Here is a 12,096-nt window from a genome sequence, read left to right on the forward strand (position 1 = left end):
GCTGACCCGTGCTGCTAATCAGCTCTGTTGAGGGAAGAGGGCTCTGGATATAGCCTGTTCCGTACCGATACACAGTTCACCGCCTGGCTGTGTCTCCCTGCCTTTCCTACATTTGTGTGTCATCTAAAAGGAACGCAAAAACCAAGAAAGAAAAAGAAAAGCATACAGATGAATACCTGAAAATGTTCTGAATTCACTTTTTTTTCTAAAGGAGGTACAGAAAATACTTTGAGAGTAGCAAATATTTCGCAGACACTGATGTGAGACAGAAACAGCTGCTGCTCTGTGCAACTCTTGTCGTGGTCCTGATACAGCTTTTCACGTGGCAGCCATGAAGCTGCAGCTCTGCAGATGGACACACTAAAAGGGAGGCACAAAGAAGCGCCACCAGAGGCAATGGCCAAGCAGCAGCGCTAGCACAGTAGACTGGATGCTGCGGAGCTGGCACAGGGAGGACAATTGTAGTAAACTGCTATTTATCAACGCCTGGTTCCTGTGTATAGCTGGGAATTGCTCTCTGTTGGCGACCACTGCACAATGTAGAGCTGCGAGGCTGGAAATGTGCCGACCCTCCTTACAGCAGCAGAGACTTGCTCATGAACAGCTTTAGGGGCTGCTTGCTGGGATTCCTAGATGTGCTTCACACCAGCCTAACATCACTCTCCTGACATCAAGAAGGGCAGAGTTAAGCTAAGAGTGTGCACATGTGAAACTCCTACTCTGGCAGCTCTGCTCTCGCCTTCCAAAGAGTTTAAAACAAGGTGTAAGGTTTGTTTCCTGGTCTCCTGCCTGTCGGTACTGCTCTCAAGGCATGAGGCAGAAGGATGCTGCCCCCTCTCCCTAATTAGAGGCATCCCCTGTCAGCAGGCAGCATCCAGTTGGCATAGAAACAGCTTTGCTAGGCTGCAGCCTGCGCTGGTCCTCCGCAGCCCCCCTGGGCCATCTGGGCTGCAGCCACCCAGAGCACATTAAAAGTACGTTGTGCTCATCCTGCAGGTTGGAGTGGAAGCGGGTTTGAGTTTTCCAGTGCTCCTTCTCGGCTGTTCCTTGTTGCACCTCGTGTACTGGACATGAAATGCCCAACTAATCCATTCATGCAGGTGATTTTCCGTAGGAGAGCTGAAAGCATGCTGGAGGTGGCTGGGGTGACTCCTCCTGTGGGGAGGGTATGGAGGTGAAGAGGGTGAGTGGGATTAGGATCACCCGAGTATTTGTACCATCTTTCACAGAGACCACGTGCATGCAAACTTTCCTCCAGCCTAAAGGAATGGGAGGGATGCACCCACCACTATGGAAACCTCACAGGTCCCAGGACGGGTCAGTTCTGTGCACTGGGACAGCAGAAGAAACTGGGACAGTCCTGGGTGTGGGAGGAAGAGTCCCAGTGTGGCTCCCCTGGCTGTTGGAGGCTACAGAAGGACACATCCTGCACCAGAAAGTGGCCTTTCAACAGCCCGGTTGGCTTGTCACTGTTATCAGACAGCTACTTGGTGGCCACCAATATTGCCGTAGAGGCAGAAGTGGCCATTGCATTGCGCCACTAGATTGCACAGCCAAGTGATGTGGGAACGAGCCCTTTGGCGTTCTGTACAGCACTGGAGGTGACTTTTTTTTCTTTTCCCCCCAGAGGTTTCTAGATGACAATGCTGAACCCAAAAATTTAAAAATGCTAATGTCCTTGTTAAAGCCAGATTCAGTATTTTAAAGCATAAGAGGATCATATATCTGTCATGTACTCCAGAGCTTGAGGGCATGAGCTGCCTCATATTAAAGCCTGCTTTCCACTCCTGTCTGATTTGTTATTAATACGTGTAAAATGAAGGGGAGGTTTCAGAGCTTAACTGAGGGCTTGAGGAACAGGCTTGGCAACTCTTTTCTGGCAACATCTTCTGATATAAGGGTAGGTGAAAAGTGGTATCATTTGATACCGCACCAGCAAGGGAGAGGCATAGGGCCAGAGGCCTGTGGCACCCCCCAGGAGAGAGGCAAAGCCGTTTCTGGCCTGATGCTAAATATCCAACAATTTAAGAAAAAAAAGAATCATCACTTGCACTAGTAATTTGGATTCTTGCCCAAAGACACATAGCAACTGGAGCGGTCTGTAAACAGCAACATCACCTGTCTAGCTTTTCTCTCCTTGTCCTGGTCTTCTCAATGCTGAGGGCTCTTATCTGCCTTTCATTCAGGAGAAACTAATGACGTCTTAGCACTTCACAGGTGTCTTGGGTTTAATGGCCAGCACCACAGAGAGATTACAGAAAAAACCGCTAGGCATTATAAACCTTCTCGCAGAGGGACCTCTTTTTCTGCCCAGCTGTAAAATCTCAGTAAGAAACGAAAGCTCCATTACTGCCTGAGCTTTCACTTCCCCCTCACCCTCAGGAAACCCCCCCGAACCCAGACTTTCCCCTGACCACGGCAGCCTGCCCCCTCTGCAAGACCCACCTCTGGAAGGGCATGCTGCAGCGCTGGGGAGAGCAGCAGCCCCGGGGCTGGGCAAAGCAGAGCCCAGGGAGGGAGAACCCAGAGGCTCAGCCACGCTTCCTTTGACTTCATCTGCTTTTCACATCCTGCATGCTGCTATTTTCCCTGCTACACAAAAGCAAATGAAAGGGGCAGAGGAGAAATAAGGTTGCTAACAGCACCGAGCCTTACTTTGCATAAGATTATACATCACGAAGCATCCCCCGCCGCTGAACAGGCCCATGAAAACAGCCATTTGCTGCAGTTTTCTTAGAGAAGGTGGCATTTTTCCTCCCTGAAAAGAAGAAGGGAAGACATTTGTAAAAGAAAGCTACGGGGTTATCCCCCCGCTCCCTCCTCTTTCCAACCAGGCCTGAATGGAAGCGCAGCGCACAGGCATCGGGCTCTTGCTCGCCAGGGCCCCGCCGCGCGCCCAGGAGGAAGGGTGGTGAGAACAGAGCAAACCGGGGACCCAGCTGGGTTGAATGTGTTTATCCAACTTCTTTTAGCGATGCCACCACTTTGCTAATTGCTGAGAAGAAAACGACCTCCCTGGTGTGGCCAGGGGCCAGCGCCACGGCGCATTGTCGCGGGGGCTCCCGGTGCCCGTGCGCTCGCTCGCACACTGCGAGCATTCAGGCTCCAGGGGCTGGATTTCTCTCTCGAGTAAACTCCTCTGAAGTAAACACGCTTGTGGCAGGGCTGGATTTGGCCTGGAGTGGTACAGGACGGAGCCAAGCGAGTGCTTTGCCAGCAAAGATAATGGAGCCAGGGTGTGTGTATTCTGTTGTGCCCTTTTTTTCCCAAGCCATAGATAAACAGGAAGGCTCTTGCAAGCTGTTTTTCCTCCTTCCTGCACTCCCCCATCCCAAGCTTGCCCGTCTAATGAGTCACAGTTTCGGCATTTGAATGAATGACCCAGCAGAATAAGAAACACCTCTGAGAAAGTCAATCTACTAAATGCTTCCACGGTTTGGGTGAGAGGGGGACCGCGTGGCCTGAAGAGCCCGAGCTAATGCTCCTGCCCGCAGCGGGTTAGGAGGAGTTGAGTCGGCAGTAGGAGAGTCCCACGTTGCTTCAGGCTGTGGCAGGATGGGACTTGACCAAACATCTGAGTATCGGCTTCTGCTCTTGCTTCTCTCAATGATGGGGATGACGGGGAGGAACGGTCTTGACAGCAATGAAAAAAGAAAAGAAAGGGAAACACACGAAAAATAGCAAAGGGCTGCCCTTTTTGACGTAGGCACATAGACACCTCAATACCTGGGGAAGCTGCATGGGATTTCTAATCTCAAAGGCTTCACGCCTTGATCCTTGTGCCACGACGGTGTGACTTAAGTATTACTAAACAGCTCTCGCTGAGTGTGAGCCAAGGGCCAAACCAGTTACAGAAATGTGACCTGGGCAAGGCCGCCTGAGTCCTGTTGTGAAAACCACCTCCAGCACCCCTCAGGTATGTGTTAGTCAGGTATTGCTCAGCCAACAGCCGCGGTTTGGAGAGGGTGGAGGGGCAAATGTCAGGACTCCTTCCCACCGTGGCCAGGTCAGGGTGACATGGGCAGCCTCCCTCTGCTCGCTGCTCCACTGACATGCCCATACGCCACCTCTTGCATCCTCTAGCCCGAGGGAAACCATGAACGCAACCCAGGTACAACTTCCATCTCCTGCCCTGCTGGCACTAGTATCCGAGCATAACGCGTGCTATCCCTTAGTCGCAGGCTTTCCCTGCTGGATAGTCTCATTGATAATTACTGTTTAACTTATTTCACGTTTATGGATGCCTAGTAATGGTAGCAATCTAGAGAAGCATGTGGGTATTATGTCTGTTTTATGCCCTAAACCCCCCTAAATTGTGCCATTGGTAGAGTCAGTCACCACCTCTCTCCCTCCTGATATGTTTCTCTGATGAGTTTTCTTCTTCACTTCCCCTGGGGAACTCGAGCAGCGTGAGAAGTTGCAGCAGAGGAAGTGCGAGTCTGTTTTTACAGAGAAACAGCAGCAGTTGTTTCACAAGGACAGCAAGAGCTTTCTGCTCTCCTGTTTGTGTTTGCAGCTTTCCTTAAATCACAATTTATAACATTGTCCTCCCCTCAAACTGCATGATCTGATTAATACCGAGTTTCCAGTAAGATCTGTCCAGCAGAAGGAAGATCTGACATCAACACCATGTAACCGGGCAGAAAAAAAAAGGTGGCAAATCTGGAGAGCGGATCAGATATAACAGGCTGTGACCTGCGGCATTTGGTTTTGTCCCTTTCAAAGTCTGGCCAGGCAAAATTTGGTTTCTGTGACGAAATTCAGGATAATTGGATGCAAATGTCTGGGGGTGGGGGTAGTTTGCTGTTAGTTAGTTTGCTGAGTAGAAGTGGGAAGATGCCGAGCTCTTGCGCCAGCGAGGAGGTTTTGACTGAGGCTCCGGGGAGTTGCCTGGCAAAGGGCGGAAATTAGAGGCTCCACAACTTGCTGTCAGCGGGCTTGAGGCTTTTTAGGTCTCACGGTCTGCCTGCACCCAAACAACGGGGACGGAAAGTAAGAGAAGCTTCATGCTGATCAGTCACGTGCTCATGCCCGCTCTGGACACCACTTCTGCTCGCAGCAGGTCAGTGGCCCCAGTGCTGCTGTGCCAAGATGGCAGGGGAGGTTGGCAGCCGAGCAGTGGTGAGCCCAGTAAGCGCTGCTGCCCCATGCAGTGCTCCGCAGTGCTCCCCACTGCTCCTGATGCGCTGCCACTGCCTGCAGCCCTTGCCCGTTGCTGGTCCTGGTGAGGCAGGGACATGGGGGCTGAGGCACACCCAGGCAGCACAGCCTGCACTGGCTCTGCAAAGGTCCTCGTTGCCATAACAGGAAGAATATTTCCGTTGCTTACTTTCAGTCGCAGAGGCAAACCCACAGGCTGGACCACCCCGTCCCCAGGCTAGGTCTGGACACTCTCCTCCCACTTGTTTCTCAGCTGTTTTCCCAAGCCAGTGTTATGACAGTATGTTGTGGAAAGATGTTCAGAGCTACGCGTTTTAACAAGCCTCTCAGACCTTGCAAGCCTTCTCTTTGATCCCACAGTTCCCTGTTGGCCTCCAAAAGCAAGGCCAGAGGTGTCCTTGGAGCCCAGTGCATCCCTCGCAGGGGGCTGCTGCTCCCCTTCCCTGCCACGGTCCCTTGCAATATGGATGTCCTGATATTGCACCTAAATCCTTGAGCATCCCCTGGCATGCAGCTGCTGATGACTTCTGAGTGATGACACCGGCGATACTAACGGAGTCAGCTTGCCGAATACTGAAACGTAGTAAGAAGCTGTTGTCTTGGAGGACTCATCACTAGGATTTCTGCCCCGTGGCCAACCGTGTTCACTGCTCCCACCTGCTGCCCTGCTGAAGTGGCTGGCTAGGGGAGGGAAGCAGAGGCATGCCCAGTGGCACACCTCCCGTCCTGAGCCTTCCCGAGAACCACTTACAGCCTGCAAAACACAGAGGCTACTAAAGGGACGGACCAAACCACCTCAGCTTCATTCGCCACAAAGCAAGTAACTGTAAGACAATGCATTTACGAGAATTTTACAGACCCAACGAGCCTCCTAAGGAGGGAAGTTCATGTTGCTATCTGTGGCAGAGATCTCCCCTCAGAACCTGTTAAACCACTAAAAAGCATGCAAGTCAACTGGTGGAAAAACAGATTTCTTCACAGCCAGTAATTAGAAGAGCTACGGTGTTCTGCAAAAACATCTTTTCCCCCATGCTATTTGCAGTGGTAAGAAAGATTAAGTGGAGATTAGCACACACAAAAACACCAAGCCTACAGTTACCAAAAGCAGAGGCATTAAATCATTGTAACTACTGTTCTCTAAATAGAAATATTAAAGAGCAGACCTTCCTCATAAGGGCAATGTTCATTTTGTGCCTTGAAAATAGTGAGATATGGTGGAGAAGGCAATATTCAGGCTGGACTTTGAAACTGCGCAGGACTTGGGCAGTTAACAGCAAGATTTAACAAACTCAGAGAGGTGGAAGACTCCCAGGGTCAGATGTGAAAGGGTGGGTTACTGCAACAACAAAGGCTGTTGTTAACTAGATTTTGTTTTCTCCACAGAGGATCTTCTAAAAATAGGCTGTGCTTAAGAGATTCTCCCTTATTTCGGCAAATTCTATTTTTGTGGTTTGGTCTCTGAAATTTGGGTGGCAGAGGTGGGTCTTGGGCACCTCCATCAAAAGCACGTAGTGGTGGAGCCAGGCATTTTCACCAGGCCACAAACATTCATTTTATTCGCCTTGGACTCGAGCAAGGGAGGTGGGGCTGCAGGTTCTTTGGTGAAGGCATTTCCCTCCACTCCTCCTCTTCCTCCTTCCGGCACTCCTCCAGCCTCACCAACATCTCCAGCTTCTGGGTGCTCTCACAGAGCAAACAGCAAACAATACTATTGCTCTGAAGTCTGAGGGAAGCAGCTCGGTCCAGTGTGATTGCTGCTCGCTAGCTCGGTTTGGGTCACTGCCTGCCCCCCTGGCCAAGGCAATACACTGCCAGGCCACCTCTGCAAGCCGCGGGGAGCCTTTAAACCACTTTGAACCACTGCAGTCCTGAGGTGTCGGCATGACACGCTAAATACGTGTGGCAAAAGACTACTATTAAATTAAATTAAAACTTATCACTAGGCCTGCACACAGACCTGAGTGTCTACCTTCAAGGCTGGAGCTGTTGCCTAACCCTTCTGCCATGGAGCTTTCCCTTGGGCTAGAGCGATTTGAGTCAGCCCCAGGGCCAGCTTTCCTGCAAACCACCCAGGTAGTCATGGATGTCACAGAAGATGAGGGTAACGTCAGGAAAACCATGCACAAGCACATACGCATATTTCACATTCTTGCTCTCCTGCCCATCCATTGATCTTGTACGATCTATAAGGCATCTGGGTCTGAGACAATTTCTGTACTAACAACATGCCAGGACAACGTTTTAGAAACAGTTTCTCAACAAACTATCTTCATCGTCGGTGCTGTCACCAAAGAGAGGACAGTACAGCAGAAGTGTTTCAACAGGATCATAATTTCAGCATATTACCTTCCCCAGTTCATGGGAACAGTCTCAACATACTATTTACCTCATTTCTGAGAAGTAACAGCACAAGCTGTGCCCCCTGCCAGCATGTTCAGAACTACCAAGCCTTTGCATGTCTGATCTGCCTTCACCAAAGCTCAGCAGCTTGTAGGAAAGACGTTTCTTTAATTCACAGTCAAATGAAAAGTAGAATAAATGCTCTTTTCTTTCTCAGTGTGATCCAGATGCACAGAAAAGGCATATTTTGGTATTTAGGGAGCTAAAACACCCCTTCAGACAGCTTTGAAAGTGCCTCCTTGCGTATCAGTTCCTAGAAACTCACCCCGGTTAAAATGCATTGAAGGGACAACCCTGTGTGTAAGGAAGATTACTGGCAAGCCAGGAAACCATGATAAGTTTATTCTCTGCCTTTGTGCTAGCTACTTAATGAGGAAAGCGAAAGTAGCCAACAGACTGATTAAGGACTCTGAACAGTCACCTTATTCTTGTAGCTGTACTGCATCTCCTGGGACACACACGACAACCCAGATGGCTTGCTCAGTTAGTACAAAGCCTGACACGGTGCCTGACACGGTCATTTCAGTTTCATTTCCTTTTTCTCTTCTCTTGGGTGCTCTCATTTGCATGTTCCTATGTATTTCTATATCTTCATACATCTTCTGTACTCCACCGTTACAGTTTACTTCCCCATGTGGGAAGTGGGCCCATGTGAACTCATAAGGTTCAACAAGGACAATTTCAAGGTTCTTGAAATTCTGGGCCAGGGCAGCCCCCAGTATCAACACTGGGGGATGATGTGATTGGGAGGAGCCCTGTGGAGAAGGATGTGGGGGTACTAGCGGATTACAAGTCATATATGAGCCAGCAACCCACACTCACAGCCCAGAAGGCCAACTGTATCCCAGGCTGCATCCAAAGAAGCTTGGCTAGTAGGTCAAGGGAGGGGATTCTCCCCCTCTGCTCTGCACTGATGAGCAGAGATGAGACCTCTCTCACTGATGAGACCTCACCTGGAGCACCGTGTCCAGCTCTGGAGTCTGGAGTCCAGGAAATATGGACCTGTTACAGCAGGTCCAGAAGAGGCCACAAAAATTATCAGAGGGCTGGAGCACCTCTCTTATGAGGACAGGCTGAGAGAGTTGGGGTTATTCAGCTTGCAGAAGGCTCCACGGAGCCTTTGTTGTGGCCTTCCAGTACTTAAGGGTGCCCTATAAGAAAGATGGGGACAGACTTTTTAGCAGTGCCTGTTGTGATGGGGGAAATGGTTTTAAACTAAAAGAGGGTAGAGTTAGACTAGATATAATGAAGAAATTTTCTACACTGAGGGTGGTGAACCACTGGCGAGGTTGCCCAGAGAGGTGGTAGAAGCCCCATCCCTGGGAACATTCCAGGTCAGGTTGGACGGGGCTCTGAGCAACCCGATCTAGTTGAAGATGTTGCTGCTCACTGCAGGGGGGCGTGGACTAGATGACATTTGAAGGTGCTTCCAAACCAAACTACTCTATGATTCTCATGCTCTTAATCTGCAGAGTCTCATCTGATGGACTCGTCCATTCTCTGTTTTTTTTCCTCCTGCCTGCCTCCCTTCACCCCTCTACAGGCCCTCTTCCCCTTCAGAGTACTGCACCACATCAGTAGCAGGCAGACAGAAACTGGGGTCACTGTTCCTTTTGCTCGAGGAGCCTTCTATCATCCCTTGGCTTATCCCTCTGTGACATGGAGTCTGTTTTCTAACTACATGTAACAAAGGCAGGCGTCTAAATCCCTTTTTGCTTTTCTCCCAAGTTGCAAAGACGCTACATCCGAGTTTGTTCAGTCCCTCTGAAGGCTGGGCTCATGTGCCAGCCAGTTCAGCAACCCACTCCAGATCAGCCTTCAGGACAGCGAGAGCTGCCCATGCTTTGTCCTGAAAGACAAAGGTTATTGCAAAAAAGAGGCACAACTAGGGTGTGTTATTGGAGAAGCAGGATAATTATACCTACAGCGTGACCCATTTTTGATGTTACTGGAGCATCGCGTTGTAGTTTAATGCCTAATAATCTGTCATTAACATCCCTAATTGTAAGTTTCTGTAATTAGACATGGCGGGCGGGGGAAGGTGTGAATGTTCATCTGTAGTGTTTTAGAGGTGAATTGCAAAGGATTTAAAAGTAAGAATTCGTAAGTAGGGTAAATGAAAAAGTTGATTCCAAGGTAGAGGAAGAAAAGACCAGCGGTGTTTATGGTTTTAGCAGAGAACAGTTTGCCTGAGAAATCTACAGGACATCTTCTTGGCCTCCCTACTGCTGGGAGTGAGGTCACGAGAGCAGCAATGCAAGGATCAAAAGAATTGCTCCATGCTGTACCTGTGCTCCCTGCAACCTGCGTCACAGCCTAGCTTCCAAACGGGCACATTAAACAAAAGAATCACATAAAGAAATGGCAAATGTAGTCCTTTGACTGTCTCGTGCTGTCAGGATGAGAGGGAATAGCTCTCTATGCATAGCAGGAGCTTAGCAGAAGTGGACTGTCAAGTCAGGGAGGTTTTCATAGCATGATGTGTATATTCTGTATATAGTTTTCAAGAACAGGTTCACTGAAGTTGCAAAGTAAGTGATCAGCGAAGAGCACCAAAGCGTTTTTCATTGAAAGATCAAAGAGTTTCCAGTGCTTTCTGTGCAGTGGTTACTAAGCTTTCATGCCAGTCTGTGGCCGTTTTTCCCGTGCACAATATATTAATTATGCCACAGACACTGACAAGTTCTCAAAGCCAAAACCAATGACCTTCTTGGCCAACAGGTCACATTTTACCTTGTAAAGAGGAAAGAAAAAGGTCACAGAAGTTCACAGAGGTACTGCAGACATCATTGGGCTAGGAGCTGTGCGTGGTTATGTTAAAAGCTAGCTCCTGCCTGGAAGTTTACAGTCGCTAACTGCAATCCTGGTAAGCCTTATGCCTGTCCACAGTCTTACCAACTTCAATAATACGATCCCCATGTCTGCGTTACATAGGCATGCAGTAGGCAGTGACCCAAAGGAACTGAGTGCCAGGGGAGACTGTCACAGGGAAAAAAATCTCTAAGGCAGGAACACGGTGTAAATCATATGATGCTACTTCCCTTGGAATGTGTCTGCTTCCAGAAATGAGGGGGTAAAAGATGGGATCTACTCTGCTGTGATCAGCAGAGTCAAATTTACAAAGCCTTTACAAACACCAGTGGAGATGGGAAGGTTTGCAGCCTTTGCTGATACAATGCCTTTTATTATATAATGTTACAGCAATACGTACTTTTGGCACTTCACAAACACCTTGGTTTTATTCGTACTTCCTACTGAAAACCCAAAGTAAATAAAATGCTGCCCTAAATCCCCCCAGATTCTCAGATGTGGTAAATTGCGCCCACCTTCAAACCCTCCCCAGAAGGGCCCCTCCTTCAGAAAATGCTGACCCTACCTTTCTTCCGAAAGCCAAGTCCCTTTGAAATACTTCAACACTTAAAGCCTAAGGCTTTGCGGAAAACTAATTACTTTCAAACATCTTGGTCACCTGGATTGTTTCCAGAAGTTGGTCCTTGCCCATATGAGCAGAACTGGTTCAGTATCAGCTAAATCTGTTAACACAAATTAAGATCTAGGGAAAAATTAACCTCAGACTCGTGACTTTTTAATAAGCATTGAACACCAAAACCAGCACAAGACCAATAGGGACTGTGACCTAGAAACACTTTGTTCTCAGAAAGACAAAAAGGGGAAAAAAATTATGAGGGGAACCAGTTTAAAAAAAAAAAAAGCAAAGCAAAGCAAAGAAACTCGTATGATGCTTGAAGGTTTCTGTTCAGACAAATCCAGCTTGTTAACTTGTGCACAGAGCCGTGCAAGATGGAGATGGAGAGAGCAAAACGGCGAAGGAAGTGGTGGAACCTGCCACACCATTTGCACATGCAGCATATGGAGTCAGAGCTTTAACTCGATCTCAGGAGTAGCTACCGGTTTATCCATTCGCCCTTCGAAAAAGGAAAAGATACGCTGGATCTTCACAAGGCAGCTGGATGTGAATCAGCTTCTCTTCCAAAAATGAGTCAGAGCAAGAGGAATTTCAGAGAACAGCTGACTGCAATCCATATTTTCCTCCTCAGAAGAGATCTGAGAGAGAAAATCTCTCTCTGTTTACTGCTTTAAACACTGTATCTCTTTTATTCACCAAACCTTAAGTCCTTCTACAGCTCCCGTTAGGGAAGGCAGGGATTTTTTTTTTTTTCATTTTGCAGCTGTGGCAGAAAAACATGGCACAACTACACAGGAAGCCTGTAGCAGGTTGGGCACTTGGTCTCCAGAGACCTGGGCTGTGTCTCTGCCCACGCACCATCCCCTCTCTTAGGTCTCTTAGGTTAAAACACACCGGACTATACGGTATCAGCACAAGTTCAGGGCTGTTCCCTGTAGCAAACCTACCCCTTCCTGTATGGGTACAAGATAACCTACGGAGCTACAGTGTAGGGCTTTGCCCAAAAGGAGGTGTGACAGTCCAAGAGCTGGAATTAGGCTGCTTTATGGCAGTTTTCAAGACATATTCTCCTCAGAGCTTTCAAACCGGGCTGCTAACAACATACATTA

At 48.8% G+C, this 12,096-nt stretch overlaps 1 protein-coding gene across 1 annotated transcript in view; it reads right to left on the bottom strand.

Annotated features, from left to right (window-relative positions):
* Positions 1 to 3,048, bottom strand: part of LOC104499315 (cytochrome c oxidase assembly factor 1 homolog) — an 8,624-nt gene extending 5,576 nt beyond the window's left edge. Inside the window, exons 1-2 of the mRNA XM_010142804.1 lie at positions 3,009 to 3,048; positions 2,656 to 2,754 (exon numbers count right to left, since the gene is read on the bottom strand). Of these exons, the coding sequence (XP_010141106.1) occupies positions 2,656 to 2,754; positions 3,009 to 3,048 (139 nt within the window). The remainder of the gene's footprint in view (positions 1 to 2,655; positions 2,755 to 3,008) is intronic.
* Between the last annotated feature and the right edge of the window lie 9,048 nt (positions 3,049 to 12,096).

Source organism: Buceros rhinoceros, unplaced genomic scaffold (genome assembly GCF_000710305.1).
Source record: "Buceros rhinoceros silvestris isolate BGI_N320 unplaced genomic scaffold, ASM71030v1 scaffold13309, whole genome shotgun sequence".
Classification (NCBI taxonomy): Eukaryota; Metazoa; Chordata; class Aves; order Bucerotiformes; family Bucerotidae; genus Buceros; species Buceros rhinoceros.